The 14,648-nt window shown below is 42.8% G+C and overlaps 1 protein-coding gene across 1 annotated transcript in view; it reads left to right on the forward strand.

The window, feature by feature from the left end:
- Nucleotides 1-4,971: 4,971 nt before the first annotated feature.
- The window catches only part of SELENON (selenoprotein N), a 49,166-nt gene continuing 39,489 nt past the window's right edge, over nucleotides 4,972-14,648 (forward strand). The window contains exon 1 of the mRNA XM_070764244.1: nucleotides 4,972-5,364. Coding sequence (XP_070620345.1) covers nucleotides 5,161-5,364 — 204 coding nt within the window. The 5' untranslated portion in view covers nucleotides 4,972-5,160. The remainder of the gene's footprint in view (nucleotides 5,365-14,648) is intronic.

Raw genomic sequence — 14,648 nt, forward strand, 5'->3', positions numbered from 1 at the left:
CTCCTTGGTCAGCTTCCAGCTGTTGTTCCTTGTCCATTATACCATCAAACAGTCTTTAAACAATTGGTCATAATTTGGAGACTATCTGTATCTTTTTCTCTTCTCTCTTCTCTGACCAATGCAAGTATCTATTAAAGAAGAATATCAAATATTCCAGAATCTAAAGTGAAATGCATTAAAAATCTGAATGAACAGAACAGTTTTCCACAGATAGCAACTTTGAACTTGATAATGAACTTGAAAGTAGCCAGAGGTAATTTTTCACTTCACTTTAATCTAAGAAAGACAGACTCAAAAATTGAGTCATTATTGCATTTGGCAGCTAGAAATTGCATACAACTTCCAAGGACCTTAGCTAATTTTGAAAAAGTTAAACAGGGTTAGAGATTACTTGGTTAGAGAAGGTCCAGAAAATCCCAGGGCGATAGGTTAGACTAATAAATCAGTAGGATTCAACATCATTATTATCTTGGAAAAAGGCTGTGGCAAATCACATGATATACAGTTTCCCCTCGATTTTCGCGGGGGATGCGTTCCGAGCCCGCCCGCGAAAGTCGAATTTCCGCAAAGTAGAGATGCGGAAGTAAATACAGTACACCATTTTTGGCTATGGACAGTATCACAAGCCTTCCCTTAACACTTTAAAACCCTAAATTGCAATTTCCCATTCCCTTAACAGCCATTTACTCACCATTATTACTGGTACTCACCATTGAATAAGACACTTAGTGATCCTGATATTTATAAACATAATTATTTATTAACAATAATTATTTTTTTTGTTATTTATTTGCAAAAATTATTCGTTTGGCGATGACGTATGACGTCATCGGGCAGGAAAAACCGTGGTATAGAAAAAACCTGCGAAGTATTTTTTTATTAATATTTTTTCAAAAACCGTGGTATAGGTTATTCGCGAAGTTTGAACCTGCAAAAATTGAGGGAACACTGTAATTGCAAAGAAAACTACATGGTCTTAATTTATATAATCACTGGAAGCCATATAAGACTTGGGAGAAGATTTGAGATTTTATCGTTTTGTTTTATTCTTTTGAACCAAGATGATGATCATAACATTTAGTGGAGTGAAATTTGAGAGGTAATATGCATTCCATCCTACACATACGCTACATCTGAGCTACGTAGATCAAGTTAGTTTGCTTGGATATTCTTTCAAATCCGAATAAATCTTTACATGCCCTCCATCCATCCCTGCCTTCTACTAAATGTTAGGAATCTTCATTACAATAAAGAGAGAGAGAAAAATGAGAGAAGATGGATGGGGGGAAAAACCCCCCTAAAGAAATAGCAACTGACTTATGTTCTACCTTATTAGGAGAATTGAAAGTATATAGGGCAAATTTGTGAGTGGTGAAATTTCAATTGATTGGTGAAACAAAAAGGGACTTTGCGATCAATCCTCAGTTTTATGACTTTCGCCGGTCTGCAAAGCAAAGCTGAAGTGAGATCATAAGCATAATCTCAGTTTCACTTAGTGACCAAAATAGGTTTATTTAGAATGTACTATGCATCCCTGAAGACATGAGCTACTTGTTAGGAGTTTCCTCATTCAGGGGTCTGGATTGCCCTCTTACGTAAACAGTGAGTAACACCTCAGTCTTTTCTCTGGGATTTACTAGCAGATGGGAAGAGTTTATCTTTTTCTTTCCAAATGCCAGTTCCATAACTGAATTTAAACATGGGATAAACATATATCCATTGTAAGATAAAATACAGGAAATAGTATAAGGGCAGACTAGATGGACCATAAGGTCTTTTTCTGCCGTCAGTCTTCTATGTTTCTATACATTGTGTTTTACTCTGACCAGAAGGAGGCAGGCTAGCTTAAAAGATTTATTCTGGACTGGTCAGGGCTGTCCAGTGTTTTCCAGACAAAGCGGAGCTTTGAGCCTTATGCAGTGGGCTAAAGACTGGAACTAAAACTAAGTTTCATTAAGTAAAATTAAACACCGTTAACGTGATTCTATTTCAGAAATGTCTTTTAGAATTTCTCCCTTGATAACACTTGATGGTTTCTGGGAGCCCCGCTCAAGTCTTTTTCTATCCCTTGAAGATCAATGCCCATTGCTAGAAATACCGAACAAAAGAATATGAATTAGCTTTACTAGATAAAGGGTCAAAGCAATGGAAACTGCAGTTTAATGTTTCAAAATGTAAAATAATGCACTTGGAGAAAAGGAATCCTCAATCTGAGTATCGTATTGGAAGTTCTGTGCTAGCAAAAACTTCAGAAGAGAAGGATTTAGGGGTTGTGATTTCTGACAGTCTCAAAATGGGTGAATAGTGCTGTCAGGCGGTAGGGAAAGCAAGTAGGATGCTTGGCTGCATAGCTAGAGGTATAACAAGCAGGAAGAAGATTATGATCCCGCTGTATAGAGCGCTGGTGAGACCACATTTGGAAGACTGTGTTCAGTTCTGAAGACCTCACCTACAAAAAGATATTGACAAAATTGAACGGGTCCAAAGACGGACGAACTCCGATCAGATATTCTTCCACAACGGCCAAACCCACATGCTGCTATTTATAGCAACAGCCCCAATTCCTGGAGTCCCACCCAAACACAGGTGGCCTCACTTATTTCCTATAACCAGCTCCCCCCCCCCTGAGATTAGAACTGCCCCCACCTTTCTTGCCTTCCGTAAACTCCTTAAAACCCACCTTTGCCGCCAGGCATGGGGGAATTGAGATATCTCCCCCGGGCCTATACAATTTATGTATGGTATGTTTGTATGTATGTCTGATTAATAATGGGGTTTTTAAAAATGTTTTTAAATTATTAGATTTGTTATGAATTGTTCTATTGCTGTTGTGAGCCGCCCCGATTCTACGGAGAAGGGTGGCATACAAATCTAATAAGTAAGTAAGTAAGTAAGTAAGTAAGTAAGTAAGTAAGTAAGTAAGTAAGTAAGTAAGTAAGTAAGTAAGTAAGTAAGTAAGTAAGTTCTTACTTGGTCTCTTCTGCGCATAATTCTGCGCTTGCGTGGATCCAAAACGTCATAATCTGAATCAACGGAAGATAAGGGAGATTGACTGCCTGGGCTGTGTGCCAAGCCCTCCTCTGCCAAGTCACTCCCACCTTCTTCTTCGTCCGAGGAAACTAAACTCTGAACTGATTCTGTCGGCAATAACACAGGCCTGTGACATGTTGAATTTTCCCCTGCATCCACCTCCCCATTCCCTGGGGCAGGAGCTGGGCCAGAGCCAACCACAACACTTATGATCCTTGACAAACTTATATTTTCTTTTATGTATACCGAGGACATGTGCACCAAGACAAATTCCTTGTATGCCCAATCACACTTGGCCAATAACATTCTATTCTGTTCTATTTCGATGCTATTCTATTCATGTTTCAGCAGTTTGGAGGCTCTGAGGCATACCATACTTGCAAACTAAACGATCTTCATGACTTTTTGTTTTTTAAGTTAGCCTGGAAAGTGCCAAGTAGATTGGGAGGCTTCAAACTGATAAAAACGTTCAGGACAGAAAATGGGAACAGCTGCACTAGAACATAAAACTGTCAGAGAAACTGCGAGTTCCTGTAGTTTTTCTTCAATAAAATATTTTAAAAAAAACATTGGTACTGTCTTAATGCAGAGATGAATTCTGGTGGCATCGAAGCACAAATAAAAGGACATTTCATAGCTGAACACTTTTTCCAGTCATCTCAAGTTTCCATTCAATGCTGGATTCTGTAAAGTTAATGCCACCATCATACTGGAGTTTTAATTGGCCACAAGCCTTAGAGCAGTGTTTCCCAACCTTGGCAACTTGAACATATCTAGACTTTAATTCCCAGAATTCCCCAGCCAGCATTCGCTGGCTGGGGAATTCTGGGAGTTGAAGTCCAAATATCTTCAAGTTGCCAAGGTTGGGAAACACTGCCTTAGAGGCTTTAAGAAAGGCCTGAAGACATAACATATGTCTTCGGAGAGAGACAGCATACAAATCTAATAAATTAATAATAATAATAATAATAATAATAATAATAATAATAATAATAATAACCCAGCTGCAGGCGGGGGTTCCTACTTACTGCTGCGATGCATGTGCAGCTCTGGGTGACCGGCGGGCGAGAGCACACGTTCCGGGCATGTTTATCCCAGGCATGTTTAAATTCAGTTACTGTGGATTTACCAACCACTTCTGCTGGACGTTTGTTCCAAGCATCTGCTACTCTTTCAATAATATTTTATCACATTGCTTCTGATCGACTAACCTCAGATTGTGCTCCCTTGTTCTTGTGTTCACTTTCGTATTAAAAACACTTCCCTCCTGGACCTTATTTAACCCTTTAACCTATTTAAATGTCATGTCCCCCCTTTCCCTTCTGTCCTCCAGACCAGTGTTTCCCAACCTTGCCAACTTGGAGATATCTGGACTTCAACTCCCAGAATTCCCCAGCCAGGGAATTCTGGGAGTTGAAGTCCAGATATCTTCAAGTTGCCAAGGTTGGGAAACACTGCTTCGAGTTCATGAAGTCTTCTGATATTTTGTAGCCCGTCTTTGGACCCGTTCAATTTTATCCATATCTTTTTTGTTAGGATTTTTTTTTTGAATGTTTAATGTAATAAAGAAATATTTATTATTATTTTAGGCACAGTTTCTGTGGTTTTTTTTACTGTTTATGTTGTACCTCCACACACAAAAAACCCAACCACGTGACTAATGTAACAACGATTCTCTTAAAATTCACTGTGGCAAGGAAGGTCGCAAAACGGGGCGAAACTCGTTTAATGAATGTTTCACTTAACAGAAATGCTGGGTTCAAGTGTGGTCGAGGCCTACCTGTACCTAGGAAAAGGACCGGGAGGGGCGGGGCAGCGAGCCAGGAGACCCCGGGCAACTCTGAGGCGGCCTAGCGGGCCCTGAGGGGCGGGGGTGGGAAGACGCGGAAAAGAGGAGGAGGAGGGAGGGGGACCACGCAGGCCGACTGGACCAGCGCAGGAGAGGCGGGAGGGGGTAGTGGGAAGCTGCGCCGCCGCGCCGCGCCACGCCGCCCGAGGCCTAAGCGGAGCCCCGAGACCCCGACGTCGCTTTAGCGGTCCGCCAAAGAAGCGCCAAGCCGTCGCCGCCTCTGCATCCCGAGCGAGGCGGGAACGAGAGGCGGCACTTCCTCGGACCGGCCAGCGGCGGCCATGGCCCGCGGCGGTGAAGAAGAGGGCCGCCCGCCCGAAGAGGCCGCCTCGCCTCCGGAGGCCTCCCAGGGCGGCGGTTCTGGGCGCCCGCCGCCGCCGCCGCCGCCTCTTGCTCGGGTGCCGCGGCTGGGCCTGGCCCTGGCCTTCCTGGCAGCGCTGCTGGCGGTCAAATACTACCGAGACGCGGAGGCCGCTCGGCGGCAGGTAATGAGGAGCGGGGCGGGTGTGTGTGTGTGAGGCAATGGGTTGGGGGGCAATTGTGGGATCTCGGGACATTGATTTAGACTGATAATGGTAATAAAATAAATACATAATCATAATTAAGTACCGTGATATGATAGGTTTCCTATTACTTCCTATATTTCACATTATCTTATATGGAATATAATACGATATTATGTACATGTCTGGGTGTATGTATGTATGCATGTATGTATATGTGTGTCTGTGTTTATGTATGTATGTATATGTATATGTGTGTTTATGTATATATGTGTATATACATTGGTGTGTATATGTATGTATATATGTCAATTATATGTTAATTGTGCACAAGCGCGCCATTGTGCTTATTGCCCTTGTCTTACTGTGTCCCATTGTCCTAATTTACCTGTACCTAATTTGCTTATGTTTATATTTATACCAATACCTGCTATCTTGTGCATGTTTTTGATCCTTTCTATCCATCCATCCATCCATCCATCCCTCTCTCTATCTAAATCATCTATCTATCTATCTATCTATCTTCTATCTATCTATCTTCTATCTATCTATCTATCTATCTTCTATCTATCTATCTTCTATCTATCTATCTATCTATCTCTATCTATCTTCTATCTATCTATCTATCTATCTATCTATCTACTATCTGTCTGTCTGTCTGTCTATCTATCTTCCTTCCTTCCATCCATCCATCCATCCATCCATCCATCCATCCATCCATCCATCCATCCATCCATCCATCCATCCATCCATCCATCCATCTGGTTTTCTGTCAAGTCACACAGCAGATCCAAACATAGGAGGGAACTCACTGCTCCCTTTTGCCTCTGAGCCCCACTCCAGGAGTCATCCAGACACCAAATCATATTTTCAAGGGAGTGACTTGACAGAAAAGCATTTAAGTTTCCTCTGGCTCCGCTGATAAAAATGAGTAGAGCCTGTGGCCTAGTGGTTAGAACCTTTAACCCAGGTTTGAATCCTATGAGAGAATAGCTAGCTGACGAGAGCTAAAAATCTCGAAATAGATCTATCCTGATCTCCCTCTATTTCTTGATCAGTTCTTTACAAATTTGAATATATATAGTGCTGGAATTTTTTGAAGGCACTTCCATCTCTTTTATTACTAGGGTAATAAAAGCTGAGCTGCCCAGGGTTATGTATATAAGACAGGCAGCCACTCTCAGCATCATTAATAGAATTGTTTTCATTTCATCTGCTGTTCCTGGTGCCATAAAACTGAAGGGGAAGGCATTTGAGGACAGACAAAAGAATGTACTTCTACATACATACAACTGATTGGATTCTTTGCAGCCCTCAATTGCTTTAAAGAAGATTCCGGAAAGGAGGGGTAGAGGTTAACTTTTCAGTTCCCCCCACTAAGCTACCGTATTTTTTGGAGTATAACATGTACCGGAGTATAAGACGCATTTTAGTTTTGGGGGAGGAAAATAGGGAAAAGAATCTGCTTCCCAGGTATTCATCTGGCTAGCGTCCTTAATCTGGTCAGCTTCAACACCTTATTTTATCCCTGGTTAGGGCTTTAAAAAAACTTTATTTGGAGAGAGTAACAATGAAGGAGCTTGCAAGCCAGTAAGAGCTGGGAACATCATTAGCACCTGGAAAGAGACATTTGGAGCAAGTGGAGCAATGAAAAAAACCCTGCAAAGACAAAGCCCTTCATGGCACCGGACCAGATTATCTCAGGGACTGCCTCCTGCTGCACGAATCCCAGCGGCCAGTTAGGTCCCACAGAGTGGATCTTCTCCGTATCCCGTCAACTAAAGAATGTCGCTTGGCGGGACCCAGGGGAAGAGCCTTCTCTTTGGCGGCCCCAGCCCTCTGGAACCAACTCCCCCCAAAGATTAGAATTGCCCCCACCCTCCTTGACTTTCGTAAGCTGCTTAAAACCCACCTCTGCCATCAGGCATGGGGGAATTGAGACCCTCTTCCCCCTAGGCCTTTACAATTGTATGCATGGTATGTATGTATGTATGGTTTTTTTTATATATATGTACTTTTATATATATATTAATGGGTTTTTAATTGTTTCTAACATCAGACTACTATTGTACACTGCTTTACTGAGTCTCCGGAGAGGGGCGGCATACAAATCCAATCAATCAATCAATCAATAAATAAATCAATCAATAAATAAATAAGGCTTGGAAAACATTATTTGCAGAGTAACAATGAAAGAGCCTGCAAGGGAAGATCATTAGCAACTAATTAGGGCTGGAAAAAAAGCTACATTCATAGTATAAGGCATACCCAAATTATCAACCTCTTAGCGGGGAAAATGGTGAGTCATATACTCTGAAAAATACGGTGATTCCTAAGTACAGGTATTCCTTGATTTACGACCACTTTTGGAACTGGTACTTCCCGTGCTAAGCGTGAGAGTGGTTAAGCACAATTTTTGACCATTTTTGCCATCATCATGAAAAGAATCATCATGAAGTTTAAGAGAATCATGTGGTCTTTCAGCAAATCTACCTTCCTTCCTTGACTTGCTGGTCAGAAACCAGGTGGGAAGGTTAAAGATCGGAATCACATGTCCCATGTCCCTAAGATGCTGCAACCATTATAAATGCATTGTTGCCAACTGCCCAGATGTTTGATGATGCTGCAGCAGCCCCGAGTGCCAGGACTAGTTGCTTGTTACTTTTCCCAGTGCTGTTTTAACTTTGAACAGTTCCTAAACAAATGTGGTACAAATATAATACAAAATATAATACAAACAAATAGAAACATAGAAGATTGACAGCAGAAAAAGACCTCATGGTCCATTTAGTCTGCCCTTATACTATTTTCTGTATTTTATCTTAGGATGGATATATGTTCATCCCAGGCATGTTTAAATTCAGTTACTGTGGATTTACCAACCATGTCTGCTGGAAGTTTGTTCCAAGGATCTACTACTCTTTCAGTAAAATAATATTTTCTCATGCTGCTTTTGATCTTTCCCCCAACTAACTTCAGATTGTGTCCCCTTGTTCTTGTGTTCACTTTCCTATTAAAAACACTTCCCTCCTGGACCTTATTTAACACTTTAACATATTTAAATGTTTCGATCATGTCCCCCCTTTTTCTTCTGTCCTGCAGACTATACAGATTGAGTTCATGAAGTCTTTCCTGATACGTTTTATACTTAAGACCTTCCCCCATTATTGTAGCCCGTCTTTGGACCCGTTCAATTTTGTCAATATCTTTTTGTAGGTGAGGTCTCCAGAACTGAACACAGTATTCCAAATGTGGTCTCACCAGCACTCCATATAGCGGGATCATAATCTCCCTCTTCCTGCTTGTTATACCTCTAGCTATGCAGCCAAGCATCCTACTTGCTTTCCCTACCGCCTGACTGCACTGTTCACCCATTTTGAGACTGTCAGAAATCACTACCCCTAGTCCTCGGAGAGGGGCGGCATACAAATGTAATAAATTATTATAATTATTATATGCGATACATTGCTCAACAGTAGTAACTGTGAGTCCTAGTGGGCAACCATTTAAATATGAGCCAGCCGTGTGCAGCAGCTGCCAAAAAAGCCAACACAGCTCTAGGCTGCATTAACAGAGGGAGAGAATCAAGATCATGTGAAGTGTTAATACCACTTTGGTCACCATGATGCAAAAAGGATATTGAGACTGTAGAAAAAGTGCCGAGAAGAGCAACAAAGAGGATAAGGGGACTAGAGGCTAAAACACGTGAAGAACGGTTGCAGGAACTGGGCATGGCTAGTCTTATGAAAAGAAGGACCAGGACATGATAGCAGTGTTCCAGTGTCTCAGGGGTTGCCACAAAGAAGAGGGAGTCAACCTATTCTGCAAAGCACCTGAGGGTAGAAACAGAAGTAATGGGTGGAAACTGAACAAGGAGAGAAGCAACTTAGAACTAAGGAGACATTTCCTGACAGTTAGAACAATTAATCAGTGGAACATCTTGCCTCCAGAAGTTGTGAATGCTCCAACAATGGAAGTTTTTAAGAAGATGTTGGCTAACCCTCTGTCTGAAGTAGTGTAGGGTTTCCTACCTAAGCTGGGGGTTGGACTAGAAGGCCTCCAAGGTCCCTTCCAACTCTGTTGTTATTATTATTAAATGATTGTAAGTTGAGGATTACCTTGATTGATTGATTGATTGATTGATTGATTGATTGATTGACTGACTGATTGATTGGATTTGTATGCCGACCCTCTCCGAAGACTTGGGGCGGCTAACAACAGTAATAAAATAGCATATAATAATAATCCAATACTAAAAACAATTAAAAACCCATTATAATAAAACCCAAAAAGACATATCATGCATAAAATTGTAATGGCCTAGGGGGAAAGAGTATCTCAGTTCCCCCATGCCTGGTGGCAGAGGTGGGTTTTAAGTAGCTTACGAAAGGCAAGGAGGGTGGGGACAATTCTAATCTCTGGGGGGAGTTGGTTCCAGAGGGCCGGGGCCACCATAGAGAAGGCTCTTACCCTGGGTCCCGCCAAGTGGCATTGTTTAGTTCAGGGGTCCCCAACCGCTGGTCCGCACACCAGTACCGGGCCGCAAGGCATGTTGCACCGGTCCGCGGAGTCAGCAGCTACTGTGGAGCCGGCGAGTGCCAAGCTGTTTCCTGTCTCTTTCCCCTCACGTTCACTTGGGACCGCCATTTGCCTCGGTCTGAGAGAACCTTTGCTTGCTTGCTTTCTTCCTTTCCTGTCTTTCTTCTCTCGTCGAAAGTGGTCTATTTCCTCCTTGCGAAGCCCTTGCAAAGCCCTCGCTCTGCCTGCAGCTCAAACGAAAAGGCTTTGGCATTGTGCAGCTCTTTTTTTGCTAGGCTCCCCCACCCTATTCCCGGGGTCCTGGGTGGGAGCGAAGCCAGGGGTGTGCGTGTGACCATGAAACCCCCACCACCAGCTCTGGTAATTTTCTTTTGGAAGGATTCCTTGCTGCAAGAAAATTACCAGACCTGGCAGTGGTGGGCGCTCCAAGCAGGCAGCGATCGCAAAGGAAGGTGACTGTGTCCGTGGAGGCACCTCCCCTTGCTCTGGGATTCCTTGCTGCAATCCCAGCCGGAACGGGGTGTGTGTGTCCTCTGGAACTGCTGAAAGGCAAACGGCGGTCCCGAGTGAACAGGAGGGGAAAGAGACAGGAAACCACCCCCTCCTACCCTTCCTCCCTCTGTCACCTCAACTCCCCCGCAAAATTAAAAAAAGGGGGGGGGAGACAATGGAACGATAAGCTAAACCCCCTTTCGGCCCCCACCGGGCCATAGAAAAATTGTCTTGCTGAAACTGGTCCCTGGTGGAAAAAAGGTTGGGGACCACTGGTTTAGTTGACGGGACCCGGAGAAGACCCACTCTGTGGGACCTAACTGGTCGCTGGGATTCATGCAGCAGAAGGCGGTCCCGGAGATAATCTGGTCCGGTGCCATAGAGGGCTTTATAGGTCATAACCAACACTTTGAATTGTGACCGGAAACTGATTGGCAACCAATGCAGACTGCGGAGTGTTGGTGTGACATGGGCATACTTAGGGAAGCCCATGATTGCTCTTGCAGCTGCATTCTTTAGATACAGACGGATGCAGATGGCTAGGATGGATAAAAAGAATCTTTTTTATTTTGTTCTGTTGTGTTTTCCCCCTTTTGTGCCTGCAGATTCCAGGTGTTGACGCTTGCCATTTTGCAGGTAGTCCTTATACCCTGGGGGAAGGAAGCCACATTTGGGAAATCAACCTCCCAACTTGCAGAACATTATTATCCTTGTAGGCATTTTAATGGCGTTGCTCAGTCAAACGGGTAACCGGCTGTACACCACTGCATTCCAAACAGCTTTGGGCTAGTGCCACTAAAATAATGTCCTGGCCTTAAGTGCTTAGTGATGTCAGAGGGTTTTTTTGCCGCTCCTAAGCTTCCCTGTCTCTACTGAGTCCTAGCTGGGGATCCATTCCCAACCCATTTCTGCTTTCGAATCAGCCCCTGCAAGGCACTTAAGGGCTTTCCTGACCATAATTGACAACAACAACAGCTTTCGGGAAGCATTAGCATCCTTTTAGGCTGGCAGATAGCAGATGGAATATAAACGCTCTTCAGAGACTTTAATAGGGGGGCAAGCAGCACGGAAGTTTGCAGAGGGAAGAAACCATATTGCTCTAGGGAGATGGGGGCGGCCTGCCTTGCAATCCATAACAGATGATAAAGTAAATTTTACGCTCGCCCCCTCCAACCTCACTTAAGGTTGCTGGCTCACAGACCGGTGTTTCTCAACTATGGCGACTTTAAGACTTATTATAGTTATAGTTTATTAGATTTGTATTTATTTATTTATTTATTTATTTATTGATTGATTGATTGATTGATTGATTGATTGGATTTGTATGCCGCCCCTCTCCGGAGACTCTGAGCGGCTAACAGCAACAATAAAACAGTGTACAATAGTAATCTAATACTAAAAACGATTAAAAACCCATTAATATAAAAACCAGACATACATACATACATACATACATACCATGCATAGAATTGTAAAGGCCTAGGGGGAAAGAGGATCTCAATTCCCCCATGCCTGATGGCAGAGGTGGGTTTTAAATAGCTTACGAAAGGCAAGGAGGATGGGGGCAATTCTAATCTCTGGGGGGAGTTGGTTCCAGAGGGCCGGGGCCGCCACAGAGAAGGCTCTTCCCCTGGGTCCCGCCAAGCGACATTGTTTAGTTGACAGGACCCGGAGAAGACCCACTCTGTGGGACCTAACTGGTCGCTGGGATTCGTGCAGCAGAAGGCGGTCCCTGAGATAATCTGGTCCGGTGCCATGAAGGGCTTTATAGGTCATAACCAACACTTTGAATTGTGATCGGAAACTGATCGGCAACCAATGCAGACTGCGGAGTGTTGGTGTAACATGGGCATATTTGGGAACGCCCATGATAGCTCTCGCAGCTGCATTCTGCACGATCTGAAGACTCCAAAGACTTGGGGCGGCTCACAACATAATAGTGATACAATACATTACAAATCCAATAGTAGAAAGTTAAATCAATTTAAAAACATTAATACATAGTAAAATCCCTAAGTATACAATCATAGATATTCAACCTAATCCATCATACAGTAAGGCTGAACACATAATAAAAAGTGGAAGAAGGTGGTAATTATCCCGACGCCTGGCGACAAAGGTGGGTCTTCAGCATTTTATGGGCTTAAACTCTCAGATTTCCACAGGAGAATTCTGGGAATTGAAGTCCAGATGTTTTAAGAGACCTGTCTTAAAGGTACTGTTGGCCTCCAACATTCATTTCCCTCTCTTGAAATCCAGACAAATTGTAGAGATTCCCTACTTCTAATCTCAACAGCTTACTCATGTCTCCCGTACTCTCTTATATCTCCAAAACACTCCCTGAATTAAGCATATATATTATTGTTTTGGCCAACCTGGCAGTAATGAGCTGAGTTGGAAGGAATGTGAGCTGTGGACTCAACCCATCAGGAGCATTTGCCTTAAGTGACTCAGAGAAATTTATGGGAATTAGTTGGATAATAGAGCTATATTTTTTTTAAAAAAAATAAAAGCTGCTACATTTCAGCCATGAATAGAACATGTGTGCGGTGCCAAACATATTATGTAGCTTCCTATATGGAGGGTTTGCCATCATTTTGGGGGACCAATTTGGTGTCAGTAGTTAGAGTACCACATAATGAACACCATTGAGTCCATGATTCCTGTTGTTAAATGAGACATTTGTTAAGTGAATTTTGTCACCCATTTTACAGCATTTCTTGCCACAGTTGTTAAGTGAATCACTTCCTATGATAAGTTGATAACTTGGTTGTTAAGTGAATCTGGCTTCCGCATTGATTTTGCTCGCCGAAAGATTGCAAAAAACGATCACACGGTCTTGGGTAACAGCAATGCAGCTGCGAGAGCAATCATGGGCTTTCCCAAATATGCCCATGTTACACCAACACTCCGCAGTCTGCATTGGTTGCCGATCAGTTTCCAGTCACAATTCAAAGTGTTGGTTATGACCTATAAAGCCCTTCATGGCATCGGACCAGATTATCTCAGGGACCGCCTTCTGCTGCACGAATTCCAGCGACCAGTTAGGTCCCAAAGAGTGGATCTTCTCCGGGTCCTGTCAACTAAACAATGTAGCTTGGCAGGACCCAGGAGAAGAGCCTTCTCTGTGGCGGCCCCGGCCCTTTGGAACCAACTAACCCCAGAGATTAGAGTTGCCCCCACCCTCCTTGCCTTTGGTAAGCTTCTTAAAACCCACCTCTGCCGTCAGGCATGGGGGAATTGAGATCCTCTTTCCCCCTAGGCCTTTACAATTTATGCATGGTATATATGTATGTATGTATGTATGTATGTATGTATGTATGTATGTATGTCTGGTTTTTATATTAATGGGTTTTTAATCGTTTTTAGTATTAGACTACTATTGTACACTGTTTTATTGTTGCTGTTAGCCGCTCCAAGTCTCCAGAGAGGGGCGGCATACAAATCCAATAAATAAATAAATAATGGTCATAAGTTTGAATCAGCTGCCAAGCTGACTGTAGATCTGTAGGTCAGCGGTTCAAATCTCGTCACTGGCTCAAGGTTGACTCAGCCTTCTATCCTTGAGACTCAAATTCCTTGTGAACATCAAACCTTTTGACAAAACAGTGGTTGGGGAAGTTAGTGTCTTGTTCACCTTTCAGTTCAATTCTAAAATAGAGTTATGACATAAGGTTCTCTTCTGCTAAGTGTATTTGTAAGGCAAATTTGATAGCAACCCGGTATTTTTATGCCTGCTATTCTAGCAAATAGCAGGGAGGCAATTTTTATCTTTTGATTTCATTGTGTAAAGTTGGCTTGCCTTCTCTAACACATCAGCCTAGTTCTAATTTGCCTTTGCTCGAGACGGTCACGAATCTCCACTTTGGAGAATATGTTTATGAAAAGTTAGTATCGGGCGGCTTTTTTGCCTTAGAAGAGTGAAAACGAAAGAGGAAATTGGTTCTTTCTTCACTTCATTTTTTTCCTAAATATAATTCACTCCTGTGGTGTTTGTCTTGCTGGGTGAAGATTTTGTTTTCTTTGAGAGGGATGATTGGATTCTAAAGTTGATAAATAAGCAAAAAATAAAAGATGATGCATGCATTTTTCACAAGCATAAATTAAAATACCATTCTCATGAATGGTGCGGTGGCCTTAACTAGGCTACATCAAAGGCATTTATTTTCTTGACAGTATTATAGAAGTGGTTTGGAATTTCTTTTTGAGTCTAGCTTACAACCACAGTTATGAAG

The sequence above is a fragment of the Erythrolamprus reginae genome, chromosome 11, assembly GCF_031021105.1.
Source record: "Erythrolamprus reginae isolate rEryReg1 chromosome 11, rEryReg1.hap1, whole genome shotgun sequence".
NCBI classification, from domain to species: Eukaryota; Metazoa; Chordata; class Lepidosauria; order Squamata; family Dipsadidae; genus Erythrolamprus; species Erythrolamprus reginae.